The sequence below is a fragment of the Caenorhabditis remanei genome, chromosome I (assembly GCF_010183535.1).
Source record: "Caenorhabditis remanei strain PX506 chromosome I, whole genome shotgun sequence".
NCBI lineage: Eukaryota > Metazoa > Nematoda > Chromadorea > Rhabditida > Rhabditidae > Caenorhabditis > Caenorhabditis remanei.
This window is the reverse complement of record NC_071328.1, coordinates 3,687,899-3,707,020: the sequence shown is the minus strand read 5'-3', so window position 1 is coordinate 3,707,020 and position 19,122 is coordinate 3,687,899. Positions and strand designations below refer to the sequence as shown.

Genomic DNA, 19,122 nt, shown 5'->3' with positions numbered 1-19,122 from the left:
TATCTGCGTCTCCTCGTATTCCATACTCTCTCACCCCACTACCGCCCGGCTCGCTTTGGCTCCCCAGACACCCTCTCAGACACACTGACCACCGCTCGTCTCACTACACCACTAGCGGTCCCTCTCCGCGACGAAGCGGAGAGACGGGGACGCCGCTTCGAAACTCGTACACCCTCCCCCCTCCCATTCCGTTATCACCTCTCTGCGTCTCTCTTCATTTTATTGTTCTCTCGCTTACTCATTGTGATAGATTGCCTTGCCAACTCCAACTCGCGCGGCTTCAAAACACCAATTTTCGAATAATATTTTGCACTTTTCTCTGTCATATTGTTATCGATAACAAATCTCCCCTTGTTTTCAGACATTCAAATGCGACCGCCCACGAGATCGAAATCTGTGCGCTGTCACTGGTCGACCGGCTCGATATATGGACCCAGTCACCAAGCTGCCCTACTCGACGGCATACGCATTCAAAGTGATCCGGGATAAGTATCACAAGCATCTCAGGACGATTCGAGGAAATGAGGAGGTAAGAGAGGGGGTACTGTAGCTGGGTTAAGAGCCGAGTTTCGTGTCGATTTACGCAGATTTTCGCTCCGTAAATCGACACCAAATAAGTTTTTTTTAATGAAGATATTAGCAGTCTACCCCTCTAACAACTGCGCTCCACCGCAAACGAGAGGATAGCGGCGATAAATGCAGAGTTTTTTATCGTGCCAAAACAGTTTTTGAACTAATTTTGCTGTTTTTTAAAAGTATTTTTTGTAAATTTTTATAAAAAACAGCAAAAATATGTCAAAAACTATGAAAATCTGTTTCGGCGCGAGTAAAAACTCTGCGTCTCTCACCGATGTTCTCTTGTTTGCGATGGGGCGCAGTTGTAACAAAAATGTTCTGCTAGTACTAGTTCAATGTGTAGATTTACGCTGTAAAATAGTACTGTACCATTCCAATTTCCAGGTGACATCCTACTTGAGCAGTCTGAAAGCTCTTCCAACTCCTCCAATGTCTCCACGAGTTACTGCTTCAACATCTGGACCAATGACTTCTGGTGGACTTCTAGCCATCGCCCCTTTGCCAAAGGGCGCCGTGAAGACGAATTGAATATCTGAAAACTTCTTTTCGTAAAATTTTTTTCAATTTTTCAAAAAATTTCTTTCTTCTCTCGTCGGTTTTTTCATCCGTATTGTTTGTTCTTGTACATATCGGCTCCCCCTTTCTTTATCTTCTTCGTCTCTCTCTCTCTCTCTGCTCATCCCATTTTTTTCATTTACTCGTCCCTCTCTCTTCTTTTTTTCTGCCTTTCATTTTCTCCGCCGCCGCGTTGCTTCGAAAAAAAAATTTCGCTTCCAATTTTGCCCCGCGAAGACAGTGGCTCTATTTTATTTGTAGATCTCTTGCAAACTTTACCCCCTCCCTCCCGTATCGACTAGACCCTACCACCGCCCTGATCTGATTGATAACCACCACTTTTTTATCCAACACGATTTTTTTCTATCCTTCTCTCTTTCCCCGCGTTTTTTTTGGTTGTTGAAGAGGATTGACAAGCGTTTTTTTTCTATTTTTTTATTTTTTCTTTCCAACTGCAAACAATTAACTTTTCTGAAATTCTCTATTTCTCTCCGTCTCTCTTCTTTTTCACTCGGTTTCCCAAACCGTGACAATATCTGCAACATTGCATTTTTCTCTTATCTTATCGTTTCGCTTTTCGATTTCTCGGTCTGAAAATAATGAAATAATTGTTTGCAGTTCTTCTGCTGGGCGCCGCTGTCGACAGTCTTCGCGAACTCACATCAAACCAGTAAGTTTTCGATTTTTCCGATTTTTTAAAAGCGGAAATCGCATTAGATGTTCGTTAGAGCGTGTTTGCAAGCATTCAGCTTCCTTCGTAGCAACCGCGCTCTAGTGAAATGATTACGGTAGAGCTCGATTGTTAGCACTCCCTTGACTCACAGTTTGTTGTTGTGAGAGAAAACGGGGAGGCTGGCGTGCTTTTGGCGCGAAATTTTGGGAAATTTCAAAGCTCAAAATCTCTTTTTCGTTCTTTTTTCTTCCCCAGATTTTCGAAATTCGGGGAAGAAAGAGGTTTTTGGAATTTTTAAATGGTTACTTTGGAGCGCGATTACTAGCACTCCCAAATATGAAAATCTTCCAGAAATGAAGAAGGCCGACGAGAATGCCACCCTCATGAACGGGGTGGAAACCGCTGCCCCGGCCCGAGACGAGGCGCCGGAAACATTCCGGGAATTCCTTTACAACAAGAAGAATGGAACCGTCTTGGGTAGAACTGCAAAGTCATGGGTTCAGGTATACAATCTCATTTTGCATCTGAAATTCAGAATCTGAAACTCATCTATTCAATTCCAGATCGTCGTATTCTACATCATCTTTTACGCACTTCTCGCCGCTTTCTGGTTGGCTTGTCTCACCATCTTCCTTCGAACACTCGACCCGAAAGTGCCAAGATTCTACGGAAAGGGAACGATCATTGGAGTGAATCCCGGTGTCGGATATCAACCATGGCTAAAAGAGCGACCGGATTCGACACTGATTCAGTACAATCTTCAGGATCAATCCACCTACAAAGCATACGTTGAACAGGTCAAGGGATATCTCAGCAAGTACGATTCGAATGCGACGGAGACTCGGGAATGTGGAAGCGGGGATAGCAATGATGATCTTGAGCAGAATCCAGTGAGTTTTTTGACTGGAATTTTCAGAATTTTAAGCAATGTTCTCTTTTAGGACGCCCTTCCATGCCGTTTCGATCTCTCAGTTTTCGACAAAGGATGCAGTGAGAAGAACGAGTACGGATTCAAGAGCGGCAAACCATGTGTCATCATCTCGTTGAATCGTCTCATCGGATGGCGTCCAACCGATTTCCCAGCCAACTCTGTCCCAGAAGAGGTCAAGGAACGCTACAAGCCAGGATCGATCGCCATCAACTGCCGTGGAGCCACCAACGTCGATCAGGAGCACATTGGAAAAGTCATTTACATGCCATCGAGCGGAATCGACGGGCGCTATTATCCATACGTTTTCACCAAGGTTTGTTATAGTTTATAGTTTCAGTGCTTCGAAATTTGTAATAGTTGAGAATTTTCTATTTCCGTTTTTTTATTGAGAAGCGCGGAATTTAACGGCCGCTGTAAAAACCGGTGAGCGAGAGAGTACAGAGTGGAGGGGAGACCCAGAGTTTACAGTGTTGCAGCAGGACTCAATTTTATTGAAATAGGGGGAATCTGAAAATAGATTTTATTAAAAGAATTTAAATGTAAAGTAGATTGAAGATACTGTGGGCTATACGAAAGGCTGGCGTACCTTTGGCGCGATAATTTCAAAACTGGCGTACTTTTAGCGCAAAAATTTGGAAAATTTCAGTGCTCTGGCGTACCTTTTGCGCGAAAATTTGGAAAATTTCAATGCTCTGGCGTAACTTTGGCGCGAAAATTTGGAAAATTTCAGTGCTCTGGCGTACCTTTTGCGCGAAAATTTGGAAATTTTCAATGCTCTGGCGTACCTCTGGCGCGAAATTTCTAACAATTTCAATGCTCTGGCGTACCTTTAGCGCGAAATTTCAAACAATTTCAGTTCTCTGGCGTACCTTTGACGCGTTTCGAGAAAAACCCAAAAGTTCGCAACCAAACAACCGATATCATGCCATTTTTTAAAGTTTTTGCTCCCAAAACTCAATTCTCTTCATTCCAGGGATACCAACAACCAATCGCCATGGTCAAATTCGACTCCATCCCTCGCAACAAGCTCGTCATTGTCGAATGCCGTGCGTACGCCCTCAACATCGAGCACGACATCTCGTCCCGCCTCGGAATGGTGTACTTCGAAGTGATGGTTGAGGACAAGAAGCCGGTGAAGAAGGAGTTGTAGAATCTCATATTCTAGGATTCAGAAGTGCCTCCTATAATATCCTCTCTTCCCCTTTTTCCATTCGTAGACCTTATTCTAGCTTCTGTAGTTTGAAAGATATCTCTCTAAAAAGTTTACAGCGGCTACGTATACATTTTTTACTATTCAGGAATGCTCATTCGTTTGTTTTTTTCATTTTTTCTTCAGTTTGAAATTAGTTTTCTCTGAGTTTTTATTGAGATAATAATCTGTGCAATTTCTCTTTTTCTTCCCCAAAATCGCTTAATAATCGCCCTTTTCCCATTTGATCCCAATTAGTAGTTCGTCTTCTCCCAAATATTGTCTTATCGTTGATATCCGAAATTCTTTTTTTTTTACTTTTTTTTGATCCGGTGGCTCAGCTGGATTCGATTCGAAAAAATCGAGAAATCGAGAAAAAAGTTTTTCGGTTTTCAATGCTTAGCCTCTATTTTCACTCCGACGACGCAGGTCTCTTCTTACTTTGTTTTTTTTTGTGTCTTTTTTTGGATAGGTTCGGTGCGGAATTGGAGGCCGTTGGAGCATTTGTATCGTTTTGAGTGACCCGCGCCTCCTCCTCGACCGCTTTATTACTGTAAAACATTTTAAAATTTTTTAATTGTTTTATTCCCATTTCTTTCTTTTTTTCACATTTTTTACTTTACTTGCATTTCTTTTTTATATTGAGTTTTTCATACAGTTTGCGTTTGCCAATCGGAATATTATAAATTATGTTTTTCGCTTCTTTCTTCTATTCCATTTGTCAAATTTTTCTTTCCTTTTCTCGAATTTTTCACGAGAACCCCCTTCTCCCGATCCGATTATCTCTTCTTTCCCCGCTGAAAAAGATTTCCGCCTCCTCCCCCCATTCTATCTTTCTAGGATTATAAAGCAAATCATTCGAAAGATTTATGAATACATTTTTTGTCTTATTGCATATTGCTTCTCATTTCTTTTCGCCTTTTTATTGAACTTTTTAAATGATTTTTAAACAAAAATTGTCCCCCTTTCCCCGATTTCTCTTCTTTGTATTCTTCGAATTTGAAATAAATCTTAAAACGTCAGATGCGAGGAGAAGAAGAAGGCGAAGATGTATGATGAATCATTATCGAATATATCTTCATGGGCAGAATCACTTTCACTGCTTCCGAATGCTTCGCACTGTTGGCTTTGTTGGCATGTTTTGTTCACTGAAAAAAGAGAAAAAAGATTCGGATTATTTAGAAAGAAAGCGTGTGTTTTTGTGTGGTTGAAGAGTGTTATTCCATGGAAAAATCTGATATTCAAAAAATAATTTTGAAAATTCCAAAAACAAACCAGAAATCAGAAAAACCTTTTTCTTCCCCGAATTTTGAAAATCTGGGGAAGAAAAAAGAAGAACGAAAAAGAGATTTTGTGAGCATTCAGAGTTCTACAGGAATTTAAAGATTGTTCAGAATTTTTTTTTGAATTTCAGCGAAAAGTTGATAAAAATGCGAGAATTTTGGAGAATTTCCTGTCGGAAAAGCTCATTTCTCAAACAAAACATTAGAAAAACTCGAATTTCTAAAGTTTTGTTTTCGGAAATTGGAATCCCTTTTGGTCGAGAGATTCAATCTTTGTGAAGAATTTTTTTTAGTTTTCAAGCGATTTTTTGAGTTTTCTGGACTAAAAAAAACTAAAAATCATCTTAAAAACACTTTTTTGTTTGTTAGCGGAAACATCAAAAACTCTCTTCTTGCCAGTTTTTTCATGCTAAAATTAAGAATTTGTGACTTTTTTCTATTTTTCCATCCCCATTTACAGGTACAAAACTCTGAAATCTCTTTTTTGTTCTTTTTAGTTTTCAATTTTTTTTCCGAAGATCTGTTTTTTTCTCGAATTTCAGTCTTTTTTCGGATTTTTGTCTTCCCCATATTTCTAGTCTAACTTGAATTTTTGGTCTTTCCCAGATTTTGAAAATTTTTGAAATTTTCTTTTTTTTTTCTATTGTCATTTTGAAGACTAAAGTTTGAATATTTCCCTCTCGATTCCCTATTTTTATGAGTACAGGTTTCCTTCTTCTGAAAATCAGACAGTCAATAATTACGACCTCGTGAATGATCTTTTTGAGAAAAAAACTATTAAAAACTTCCTTTTCCGGTCGTTAACCTCTCTATAATTTTATATTACCATCATTCCATTCCCATCGCATTTCCAGTATCTGAATAACGGCGTGGTGTTCACATTAACAGTAAGTATGTACTTCAGTCAAGTGGGAAACCAGATCTGTTTTCTTCTTTCTACATAAATATAAAAAAATGGCTGAAAAATTAGGTGGTTGTGATTCTGAAGATTCGTGTCATCCTCGTTTTGAAATGAGAGTAGAATCTATAAATGTTTCGAAGAATTCTGACTGAATTCTCACAAAAATCTCTTTTTCGTTCTTCTTTTTTCTTCCCCAAATTTTCAAAATTCGGGGAAGAAAAAGGTTTTTCGGATTTCTGGTTTGTTTTTGAAATTTTCAACACTTTTTTAAAAGAAATTCTGTTTTTTCTTGAATTCAAGTCTTTTCTCGGATTTTAGCAATTCTCGTCTTCTCCAGATTTCTAGTCTAACTCGGATTCTAAGTTTCAAAATTTTTCAAAATCCGAGGAACACCTAAAATCCGAGTTAGACTAGAAATCTGGAAAAGACGAGAATCCGGAGAAGGCTAAAATTCGAAAAAAAAAGACTGAAATTCGAGAGGAAACAGAATTTCGTGATAAAAAGTTTTGAAAATTCCAAAAAACCAGAAATCCGGAAAACCTTTTTCTTCCCCGAATTTTGAAAATCTGGGGAAGAAAAAATTTTTCGGAAAAGTTTCTTTCTTGAATTTCTGTATTTTTTTTCGGATTTTAGCCTTCTCCGGATTCTTGTCTTCCCCAGATTTCGAGTCTAACTCGGATTTTGAAAAATTTTTGTACACGAAAAAAGGACACGCGATCAGTATCGTTTGTCTTCCTCCTCCTCCAGAATTGTATTGGACACCACCACCAATAGAAATATCTTATGACTCACTCTCACACATGACTCCTCATTTTCTCTCTGCGTCTCCTCTCTTCACACACTCTCTCGCCCCTCCGCATTGTTCTTTTTCCTCTTCCGTCCCATTCTTCTCCGCTTTTTGCTACCTTTTTACTCGCACCTTAACCCATTTCAAAGCTCTTTTCTATTCCAAAACCTTTTTTGCTTTTTTAGTAAATCGTGCCGTCGCCACTGGGTCGCTCGTTGCTTCGAACGTCTTCGGAGTATCCGACGACGGCGACGAAGATGACGGCGATGCGAGAAGCTCGTGGAGACTCCGCGTCGGCCGATCCGATTAACGGACAAGGAAAGGCGACGATTAATGATAGGAAATTTGCGTTTTTGAATCAGGTACGTGTTTTGGGGATTTCAGGCGAAAAATCTGAAATTTTAATGTGGAAAATCAGAGAATTTCGCTTGGAATTAATTGAAAAATTGATTTTGTGTAGTATTCAATAAAATTTAAAAGTTGAAACTATGATTTTTTAATTAGCATCTCTCAACAATTTTTGATGAATTTTTTAGTTTTCAATATGTTTTCAACCAAGATTATCTTTCCGAAATTGAATTTTGCAATTTTTAAGAATTCAGCTTTCAGAATTGTCAAAAACTGATTTCTCGACATGATTTGTTAGTTTTTCATACAAAAATTCAAGTTGTCAATGAAAAACGATTGAATTTTTCGAATTTTCAGAAAACATTTCAGTTTTTCACAACTTTCTCTCTTTTCCAGATGAGTCAAAAATCATTTTTACTGTAAATATTGACTTTTTCAATAAAAATTTCATAAATTTGAGGTAATTTTGGCAAAAAATTGAATAGAACATCCGATTTTAGTCAATTTTACAACAGAAACTTTTAGAGTTTACCAAAGAGAAAAAAGACAAAAATTTCAAGTTAAAAGCTGAAAAATTGTTAGTTTTTCAGCTGGAAATGACAGAAAATTACAAAAAACAGAGTTTTTCTAAATATGTTTTGAAAAATTTAATCATTCTATGTTTTAAAAACTTGAATTTTTGTATTAAAAACTAGAAAAAATCAAGTTGAAAATCGGTTTTTGTCAATTCTGGAAGCTGAATTCTGAAAAATTGGTAATGTTAAAAGAAATAGTGTTTTTTTTCTTTCCAGGATTTTCAAAATTTTTCAAAATCCGAGTTAGGCTAGAAAACTGGGGAAGATCCGAAAAACAGAATTTCTGAAAAAAACGCTTTGAAAATTCAAAAAAACCAGAAATCCGAAAAACCTTTTTCTTCCCCGAATTTCGAAAATCTGGGGAAGAAAAAAGAAGAACGAAAAAGAGATGTTTTGTGAGCATTAAGTCTGCCAGAATCAAAATAGCGAATTTCCAGATAACCCGCCCCGACTACCGTAGTCTACCCACCTCAGCTGCCACGTCACAATCCTCTGTCCCCTCCACTCCAGTCAGTATTCCCGTCAAGTCAAATGGCGTTGAGCAGATTATTTTTCGTGAATTCGGAGCTCCAATTGCCACTCCAGAAGACGAGGAGATGCTTGATGATCTGGAAATGTGAGATCTGGAAACATTATTCAAATTTCAAAAAAAAACATTGAAAATTTCAGAAAATCCGAGCCAGTACTCTCACCGCGACGAAATTTCACGGATTTTGGGGAAGAGAGCGAGGAAAAGGAGAATCGAGAAGAGGATACAGATGCGGATACGACGATTCGGGAAGAGATTGATGTGGAAGACGAGGAAGAGGATTCAGATGAGATGATGAAGACGTCAGAAGTGATTTATGATGAGAAGGAGAATGAAGAAGACGTGACGGATTCACAGATTACTGAAAAGTTGAAAATAGAGGAAATCGATTTCATCCGTATGGTTGAAAGTGCTCCAGAACTGTCATCTTTCGAGAAATCCCCTGAAGAAGAAGCCGAAGAGATCCGAAAAATGACAGAATCATTCGGAGAACCGAGGAAAGCAGTCCTCCATAGAGTATACGTGACAGATGACGATGAGACTGAGACAGAGACGGAAACTGAAAATGAGGATTATGAAGAGGAGGAAGATGTGGATGATGATGTTAGGAGACAGGTGAGAGAAAGAGAATTTTTTAGGTGAAATGGGTCAAAGAGCCCGTAGAAAGGTGTGCTATTTGCCAGACTTGCACCGGCCGGGTCTCACTAGGGAAGGATCCCGAGTCGAGATGGAGTTACAGGTCGAGATATATACCACTAGAACCCAAATTTTGCGTTGATTTCAAATCTGCATTTTGTTTTTGCAGAATGATCTCGTGAAAAAAGTTTTTCGCGTTTTTGTGGCTTCTCAGTGCAAAAATGGGCATTTTCAGGCTTTTTGAAATTAACGTTTTCCTTATTTTTTTCTATTTTTTTTGTGTTGTACGTATGAGTACGGATGTAAAGATGCTTTTTGCATTGTTTGATTTCAGAATTTATTTTAGAAAAATTTTTGTGGAGTTTCTTAAATTTTCAAAAATGACGCATCTATAATACAAAAAATTTGTCTGAAAATTTTCAAAAGTTCCGACACAAACAAAACAATTTAAAGGATTGGAAATACACGTACAACACAAAAAAATTTGAAAAAAATTAGGAAAACGTTAATTTTGAGAGGCCTGAAAATGCCCATTTTTACACTGAGAAGCCACAAAAACTCAAATAACTTTTTTCACGAGATCATTCTGCAAAAACAGAATACATACTTGAAATCAGCGCAAAATTTGGGTTCTAGTGATATATATCTCGACCTGTAACTCCATCTTGACTCGGGATCCTTCCCTAGTCAGTAAAAAAATTTGAAAATTTGAAGTTTTTTGAAATTTTTTCGCAAAAAACTCGAATTTCCGACTATATTTTCAAATATCGATAAAAACTCGAGCGCGCATAAGATTTTTGACTATTTTTAATAAAAATTTCAGAAACGTTCTTCTTTTTTCTTCCCCAGATTTTCAAAATTCGGGGAAGAAAAAGGTTTTTTGGAATTTTCTAACCTATTTTTACCGATAGTCTGTTTTTTCTCGAATTTCAGTATTTTTTCGCCTTCCCCGGATTTTTAGTCTAACTCGGTTTTTGAAAATTTTGAAAATCCAGGAATGAGTCCACGAGGACTACACGACCGCTCGGAAAAACTCTTCTATCTAGGCCCATTTTGAGTCAGGATAGCTTTGAAATATGTTTTAGACCCGATTTTAAAGGTGAAGTCATATTTTTTGATTTCAGGTTTTAATACTTCAGACAATTCTAACGAACTTTCATCATTCACCTGACTCAAAATGAGCCTAGGTGGAAGAGTTTTTCCGACCGGTCGTGTAGTCCTTGCGGACTTTTTCCTGGATTTTCAATTTTTTTTCAAAATCCGAGTTAGACTAGAAATCTGGGGAACACAAGAATCCGGAGAAGGCTAAAATCCGAAAAAAGACTGTAATTCGAGAAAAAAGTTTTGAAAATTCCAAAAAAAAAACCAGAAATCCGAAAAAACCTTTTTCTTCCCCGAATTTTGAAAATCTAGGGAAGAAAAAAGAAGAACGAAAAATTGATCTTGTCCATCATTTAACGCCAAAAATGAAGATTTCGTTTTCAAAAAAGGAAAATGAGAAAAGAAGAGTCTTGTGATCTTATTACAGAAAAATGGAGAAATAAGGATCACATTTCAATGATTTTCAGCACACAACACGCATTTATAGAAAAGAAAGAAATATGATATCTGACGGCTTCTGGAGAAGTTGTTCTCACATTCGCTTTTTTTCTAAAAACTAGAGAACAATAGGTCATGGGAGACAGAATTCCGTCAAAAATATCTGAAAAATGGTATTAGCTCGACACAGTTCTTACAACTGCGCTCCACCGAACTGCACTTGAAAATGTCTCTTTTTCTCTGCGTCTCTCAATTTCGCACACAATTTTCTTCGGTTTCGGTAGAGCGCGGTTGTAATTGCTTTTTAGAGCTAATTTTGTTATTTCTCAGTCACTTTCGACCGGCTCTTTTCGAAAAACTGTTTATTTCTGATTTCTGACTTCTAACTCAATACATAGGCACTTCAAAAGTTTACAAATTTTCAAAAAGTTCAATCTTAAAATGGATTAAAAAACACCAAAAACCCACTTTTCCAAGTGTTTATCAACATTTTTCCCCTCAAAAATAGCCACTTGAAAAATCAAAAATCTTCCTTTTTCTCCCACATTAGGCCATTCCGCTTCCCCGCCTCGACCAACAAGTGCTATTTAGTTTTTCATAGTTTTTCTTCTCTTCTTTATGACAAGAAAAGAGTAAAACACATGATAGATGGGACCCCCTTCTCTCCCCACTTTTCCGGGTTTATCTCGTGCTTCGAATCTCGTGATTTTATTCCCTTTCGAAGAGCACAAAGGGAGAGCTCACTTTTCCAGTTTTATTTCGCTCCTTTTCGGAAAGTGACCGCCCCGGCGGCAAAACCAATTAAAATGCTTCGGCCCCGAGGGGCTGTGAGGATTTGAGCTCAAATTTCCAGAAATTTCCATCATTTTAGTTGTTTTATATATAGACGGAAGAGAGATTTGCCAACTTTTGAGAACATTTTTTGAAGTTTTAATGAATGTTTCGTCCCAGATCGCCGCTGTATCCGACGTGCCCCCAATGGTGTTTGGCTGGAACGGAAAACGAGAGAAAATGGAAAAGCCGACGAGTCTCCCACTTCATTATGAGATCGAGGCGGATTGTTCGACACCGAGGAGAGCTGAGTGAGTTTTTGGGATTTTGAAAAACGGGCTCAATTCGAGCTGAGAATTATAAAAATTCTTTTTGGACTGGTTCGAAAATTCAGTCATTTTATTTTCATCGTAATTATAGAATTGTAGCAATGTTATATACTGAAGTTATATGAATTTCATCTAAAAATGCTGAAACAATGAGCCTGACTTCCTGAAAAAACGCTGATAATGTAGAAATCTGTGTATATCATAATTGCAACAGGCCGGACCGGGCCATGACGAAAATTTTCACGGCCCGGGGTTTGAAATTCAAAATGTTTTGATTAGCACGACACGCTTCTTACAACCGCGCTCTACCGGAACCGAAGAAAATTGTGTGCGAAATTGAGAGACGCAGAGAAAAAGAGACATTTTTCAAGGGCATTTCGGTGGAGCGCAGTTGTTAGAACTGTGCCGAGCTGTTAGATTTTGAACGAAAATTAGGTATTTTTAAAAAATTCCAATAACTTTGAATTTTCGACTATACTTCAGAATTCAATCAAAAGCTAGTTATGCATCAAAAAATTGGGTTTTTAAATTGTTAAAACTCTTTTTAAAAATTCAAAAAATTTAGAAGATGATAGATTGGACCCTTAGGCTTAGGCTTGATAGGTGTCTCGAGCTGAAAGTTGGAAACTCGAACCGGTTTGTCCGGATGTCCACCCAGAAACGAACCATCTGCACTCGGATTCATAACAATGTTGAAAATTCTAGAAGATCCGCTTCAAAAATAGTCAGAAATTTGAAATGTTCTGATATTGTGTTCAGTTGTCAATCTGTACCCTCTAATGCGAGTTGTTCTGACAATGAGAAATCTTTAAAACCGATTTCAGTTTTACTATGAGTTACTCCCATATTACCCAAAATCCCCCACTTTTTCCAGATTTTCGATTAATCCGGAAGACGATACTTCGGAAGACGCCACCACTCAACCCTCTTCCGGCGATGAAGGTGTTCTCCAACAATCCCTAATTCAACTTCAAAAACAACTTCGAAAAACAGACGTCCGCTGTTCGCGTCTCGAGAAGATTTGTGAATTCCAACAGGTACTTCTGGTCCCTTTTTCTTTTCATTCTTTTCCGATGTTATTGGCCTCCGAGACAACAAGTAAAGTGGCCCCCTCCTGAACAATTGAAAGTCGAAGTGAGGCAGTTAAAAGACAAAAAAAAAAATGGGAAGAAAATGACGGATTTTACAATAGGACGGGTGGCAATATAAGTTTGCACACATAAAGACATTCTTTCACTCCGTCCCCGTCTAATTACACCTGACGATGTGTGACCTAGAAATGAATGGAGATGTTGTAAAAACAGGGAAGCGACTGCTTTTTTTGGTGGAAAAACGAACGGAAAACATGAAAGTTATTGAACCAGAAAAGGAAGGCCGCAGGATGAACAATCTTGGATCCAGGATCCAGGTTACTGTAGTTGATCCAGGATTCAAATTAGTGTGATCCAGGATCGAGGTTACTGTGATCCAGGATCCAGGTTACTGTAGTTGCATCCTACAAGGGGTACTGTAAATGGCATCAGGATGTAAAGGATAACGGTAGTTTAGGATTTTAGGGGTACGGGATCTAGAAAATTGAATTCGGGCTACTGTAACTCTGTATGAATGTTCTCGGATCCAGGATCCGAGTTACTGTACTCGGATCCTAAGGCTACTGTAGTTTCCGAAAAAGCGTTTTTGCTACTCGAGACTGGCGTGAGGAAATCTACTGTGTTCCGGTTCTGGGTTACTACTGTGGCTCAAGATTGAGCTGATAGGAAATTTCCTAATTTTGACTTCACTGACTTGCTGTATTATACTTCTGAATCCATTCCTACTATAACTGCAAGTTGTTTAGTAGGTACAGTAATCAACCTGCAGGATTTTCAGAAATCTGGGGAAGAAAAAAGGATTTTCGGATTTCTCAAAATTCAGGCAGGAAAAAGAGATTTTGACTCAAAAGTTGTAGATCATAGATGTGAACAGTCATATAAGACAGAATACAGCAAAAAATCTCTTTTTCGTTCTTCTTTTTTGTTCTCCGGATTTTGAAAATTTAGGGAAGAAAAAGGATTTTTAGATTTCTCAAAATCCAGGGAAGAAAAAGAGATTATTAGCCAAAAGTTGTAGATCATAGATGTGTACAGTCATATAAGAGAGAATACAGCGAAATATCGCTTTTTTTCGTTCTTCTTTTTTCTTCTCCGGATTTTGAAAATTTGGGGAAGAAAAAGCATTTTTAGATTTCTCAAAATCCGGGAAGGAAAAATAGGTTCTTAACTAAAAGTTGTAGATTCTAAATCATTCAATACAGAATAAAGTGGAACATCTCTTTTTTTTTCTTTTTTCTTCTCCGGATTTTGAAAATTTGGGGAAGAAAAAGCATTTTTAGATTTCTCAAAATCCGGGAAGAAAAAATAGGTTCTTAACTAAAAGTTGTGGATTCTAAGTCATTCAATACAGAATAAATTGGAAGTTCTATTTTTCCTTCTTCTCCGGATTTTAGGAATTTGGGGAAGAAAAAGGTGAAAATTGTGTCAAATGTTTTACAGTTATTTTTGAATTCAACATTTTTGAAAATATATTTTAAAGTTTTTTTTTACTAATTTACCCCAAATTTCCCAATTCTCAAAACCCCCTTTATATTTCATGTTCCCAATTTTCCGGTAATGTCGAAAAATGTGGATTGTGTTGGGGGTTTCTTGTTCATAATATTGGCCGTGAAGTGGATGAGCCAACAATGTCTTTCTCTCTCCTCAGGTACTTGGTACCTAATGATCTTTCTTCTCTCTCTTTGAGTGAACTCTGATTTTCGATACGTTCCGTCTCTCTCCTTCAATCCACTACAATGCTCAACACTTTGTAAACATTAAAAGTGTGTAGAAATGATGAGGAAGGAGGTTTCCATGAATAGGAATGAGTGAGAGACAGTTTATTTATTACCGATTTCTTTCAAATCATGTTTGTATTAACACTTTGAAGGACATGAGTGGGAAATGGTTTTTGACTGTTTTCTGAAGGTCAAAAATCTAGATTTGAATGGGAAATGGTGGAGTCATGGGAATGGGAGGAGGTGGAGCGCGGTGGTTAAGGATATGTAGGCGTCTAAAATATGGTAGAGATAAGGCGCGGTTGCATATCTATGAACAAGATGTCTTGAAACCCAGAACTGAGATAAATCTATATCTGTCAGCCGAACGTATTTTCATAGATCTGGGGGTTTTTGAAGTTTTGATGATGAATCCGCGCTCCAATGCAAGAGCATACTTGCAAACCGGGCTGACACGGATAAGAAGAAAAATATAGCAAAATATAGATCTCGGCAAGTTTATGTCTCTGATATAATACGGTCCGGATGCCTGCTTATTAACATGCCGCGGGCAGGGGGAAAAGTGCCAAAAACGCAAAAATGACCGCAAAAATCATTCTAGCCCGGCCCGTGAAATATTAACGAATAGTCAGTAAGTCATGGGCATAGAACTCGCTGAGATTTACATTTTGGTATGTTTTTCAGCCCCTGATATTGAGTTTGAAGCATTACACGCCGGCCCGTTTCGGTTCGGTCAAGTATGGTTAAGTGCCAACGCAGAGTCATGAAAGAGAAATAATGGCAATAGAGCGCACTTTCTTAGAAGAGAATGATTAGAAATATTTGTATAGATGTTTTCGGATATTTTGATTTCGGAAATAATGGATTTATGGAATTAGCGTCTGGAACTACCTGTACACCGATTTTTGGAGATTTCCGACGACATTTTGAACAATGTTTGCGATGAAGCACATTTCCATTCTGATACTTCGATTTCCAGCAGTTCTCCGTGAAAACTGCTAAAATTCCGAGAATCAGCTGATTTGAAAGTACCGACAGTTCGTTTTTCAGACAATTCTTGACTAATTTTTACTCATGTAGCGCCTTTCCATGCCCCAAATTTTTAGCGTTTTTGACCCCTCACTCCTATAATTTTCCCCCAAAACCACATATACTTCCGATTTAGACAACTTTCTCTCCCTCCGATTACTACACGGTTCATTGAGAAGTTGACACCATTTATTCCATTTTTTCCCTCTCTCCTTACAAACCAAAAGATCCCTTTCCTCCATCTAAAGTCATGCACAAATATTGAGAAGACCTCCCCTTCTCCGACGCATTTCCGGAGTGAAGAGGATCGGAGGAGAAGGGGATTATTTGCATATACACTACTGACACTTCCTTCTTTTCGAAATTCACCACACGAAAGTCATTCTGATTTCTTGCAGAGAGACATCGACAGCCTCCGATTCGAGGTCGACTGGAAGGACAAACGAATCGAATATCTACAGAAGACGTTACAGGAAATGGAGACGTCGTCGACAACGAATGCGTCATCTTCTAGATCTCCTTCATCCACTTCATAATTACTATCTGTTTTTTTTCATTTTTGATCTTTGCTATGATGAGGGAAATGTTGGAAATGTTGAAATTTCTGGAACTTTTTGAAGTTTTTGTGGTTAGGTTACTGTAGAAAGGCTGCAATATACGGTTTAATTTCGACGGAAATTTGACGCGTGCGCCCGAATTCGTTTTTGCAGTCTGATTACTGTAGCCAAAAAACAGTTTTGAAGCGAAACTTTTGAGAAAATACTATTTTTGGCTGAAAAGTGCTCGGAAATGACATTTTTTACTCGATTTTTCGGAGATTTTGCTCAAAGTACTGGATTTTTCAAAAATTCTTCAAAAAAGCTGAAATTTGCATTTTCGCTGAAATGCATGTTTTGCAGTCTGATTACTGTAGCCAAGACTGCAATTTACGTTTTTTCGTAATTTTCCGAAAACAAAGTAGATTTTCATTGGAAATGGAAAAAGTTCCAAAAACTTTTTCGTCCGAAATTTGCCATTTTGCACCAAAATTAATTTTTTGCAGTCTGATTACTGTAAGCAAAACTGCAAACACCCAGTTTTTTGAGCAACATTTTTAGGAAAACCACATTTTTCCATTTTTTACTCGATTTTTCGCAATTTTTGCTCAAAATTCCTCAATTTTCTGAATTTCAGAAAATTCCAGAATTCCCTCCTTTCCAACATTTCCCTTCTCATTTATTATCGAAATAAAAAAGTTCCGACATTTTTTCCTCGTCGGTGTTTGCGGACTCAAGCCAAAATTCTCAAATTTTGGCTTGAGTCCGCAAACACCGAGGGGGAAAAAATGTCGGAACTTTTTTGTTGCGACAATATTTAGGTGCTAAATCTTTTCATAATTACATTCCCCCTCCACCCGCCATTTTCTCCTTTTTGTTTCACACACACATCTGTATTTCATATTTCGAGCTTTCGCCCATCTGAAAATCTTCTACTTCATTCCAAAAAATCCACTCGCTTTTCACTCCCTCGCTTACGGCTTCTGTAAAAATCGATAATAACACAACGAAAATAAAATGTATTAATTTTTTATTTCACAGAATTTAAGAAAAAAGAGTTGTATGGAATGTTGGGGGCGTGTTTTGGGGGGATTATTCAAAAATTCGAACATTTTTTGGGGGAAATCACAGAAAATTTCAGGTTTAGGAAGGGGGCGGGGCTCTCAAAAAAATTGATCATGCTTATTTACATGGGCGGTACAAACGGAAAAGATATGGAGACGGGAAGAAAAAATCAGAAAAAAAAAGAATCAGAAATAATATGCGAATATTTGGAGATCCGAACGGATTTTTGGTGATTTTTTGGGGGGAAAAACGGAAAAAAAACGGCGGAAATTGGGTCTCTACACGACCGAAACTACTTTTTAGGTACAGTAACCGCCCCAATCGTGGCGAGACTCAGTTTTCGCGTTTTTTTACGGGTAAGAGGGGGTAAAACATGACAAAAAGAGAGGGGGGAAATGCAAAATTTTTCTAAATAAAAAAATGCAAAAAAATAAGTTTTTTTTCTCTTTTTCAAGTGTAATGAGAGCGGGTGTACGTTGATGACGGTGGTGGTGGTGGGGGTGGTTGTGCACAAGAAGACGAATTAGAAGTATTTGTAGAAGAAGAAGAAGAAGAAGTATTGTGCATTTGTGGATAGTGTTGGTGATGTAGGTGTTGGTGGTGTTGGTGGTGCGCTTCCCAAACTGAAAAACGGAAATTTTCTGAATTTTCACAAAAAAACGACAAAAAAAGGGGGGGGGATACCCGTAGTAGGAGGGGAGGGGAAACATATGAAAGACTTGGGGAAAGAAAATTATTATTAAAATTATTATCGATTATTCAAAGATTATCACAGATTTTGTTGGAATTTGGCATCACATTTAAAAGGGGGAAACTCGTTTTGACGGTGTAAGTGAAATTGGTTTTGAAATAGGTACTACTTGGTGAAGCGCGGCGTGGTTTGCGGAGAAAACTTTTGAAAAATGGGAGCGTGCAAGTGCGCTCTAATGCGAATTTTGGGCGGGAAACGGGAAAGAAGCTTGAAACACACTGATCATGAAAATCGAGCAAAAGTAATCGGCAAAATCGTCAAAAACGAAATTTCTCACTTTCGACCTGAAATTTTCGTGAAAATCCAACCGATTTTCAAAATGACCGTGTCAAAAAACATCAATAATCCAAAAAATTCAAATTACCCGCTGAAATTCTCATTAGAGCGCATTTTCACCGAAATTTTTGAAAGTGTTTGAAATGCAAGTGCGCTCTAATGCGAACTCGGTAAATCAAAACGGATAATCTTAATTTTTCGCAAAAGTTTTCAGAAAATTTTCAAATTTCCAGCAAAAAACTTATTTTTGGTTTTTTCGCAATAGAGCGCATTTCCCTCGTTTCTCCACAAACCATGCTACAAAATTATTGATTTTTCGAGCTAAAAAACCTGTTACGTGCGCGTATACGGTGTTAAGTGTCCACAGTACACACAAAAAAAATGGATATACAAGTTGTGGTGACGGTGTGTGTGTGCTTTTCAAAAGGGCAGTATATAAAGAAAAGATGAGAAAAAAGAGATAAGTTACAACATACACAGATTTCAGATCATCCATTCACATCAGCCATCTTGTTTCGTGCGTATTCTATACGAAGGCCACCACGGTCGTTGGCCGAAACCTGGAATCCTTGGAGTGACATCATCGCTTGCGTCGCCTTGTGAAGGTCCGAATACTCGACGAACGCGACGCACGATCCGTTTTTATTGTGAAGTCGGAGCCGTGTGAAGCCGGAGAACGCTTTGAACACGCCACGCAGCTGATCCTCGTTCACTTCGGCGGATAGGTTGGCGACGAAAAGTGTGGAGCACGCGGAGGTTGAAGCTTGCGATTGTTGCGAGTGTAGGCTTGCTGCAAATTGTCTGCTTGGAATGGAAGAGAGAAAGAGAATTTGGCTTGATAGAGTTGGTTGGAAAACAAAGGATAGGGGGACTATAACTCTGTGTGGTAGGTGATTGTGAGGTGTGTGAAAGGAAAAAGGAAAATGTGAAGGTGAGGATAGTGAAGCGAATACTAGAAAACCTAGAAAACCACAGGTGTGTAGTGATGCTAGTAGTGATTTGGGTTTTTGACGTAGCGTTCACCTTCTCGATTG

The 19,122-nt window shown here is 38.2% G+C and overlaps 4 protein-coding genes across 4 annotated transcripts; 3 read left to right on the top strand and 1 right to left on the bottom strand.

Annotated features, from left to right (window-relative positions):
• Positions 1 to 427: 427 nt before the first annotated feature.
• On the top strand, positions 428 to 1,104 carry GCK72_000516 (uncharacterized protein; the record flags this gene model as incomplete). Its single annotated transcript, XM_053722540.1, has 2 exons — positions 428 to 529; positions 961 to 1,104. 2 exons carry the CDS (start codon positions 428 to 430, stop codon positions 1,102 to 1,104), a joined length of 246 nt encoding a protein of 81 aa, XP_053591185.1.
• On the bottom strand, positions 969 to 3,893 carry GCK72_000514 (uncharacterized protein; the record flags this gene model as incomplete). The annotated part of the gene is made up of 4 exons (XM_053722539.1): positions 969 to 1,108; positions 2,580 to 2,707; positions 2,831 to 3,023; positions 3,719 to 3,893. The coding sequence occupies 4 exons, from the start codon at positions 3,891 to 3,893 to the stop codon at positions 969 to 971; spliced, it is 636 nt and encodes a 211-aa protein (XP_053591184.1).
• Positions 2,158 to 3,885, top strand: GCK72_000515 (uncharacterized protein; the record flags this gene model as incomplete). Its single annotated transcript, XM_003109111.2, has 4 exons — positions 2,158 to 2,307; positions 2,368 to 2,694; positions 2,746 to 3,048; positions 3,709 to 3,885. 4 exons carry the CDS (start codon positions 2,158 to 2,160, stop codon positions 3,883 to 3,885), a joined length of 957 nt encoding a protein of 318 aa, XP_003109159.1.
• Positions 3,894 to 7,152: 3,259 nt separating the features above from the next.
• Positions 7,153 to 15,996, top strand: GCK72_000513 (uncharacterized protein; the record flags this gene model as incomplete). Its single annotated transcript, XM_003109345.2, has 6 exons — positions 7,153 to 7,257; positions 8,256 to 8,434; positions 8,488 to 8,962; positions 11,474 to 11,604; positions 12,497 to 12,659; positions 15,859 to 15,996. The coding sequence occupies 6 exons, from the start codon at positions 7,153 to 7,155 to the stop codon at positions 15,994 to 15,996; spliced, it is 1,191 nt and encodes a 396-aa protein (XP_003109393.2).
• Between the last annotated feature and the right edge of the window lie 3,126 nt (positions 15,997 to 19,122).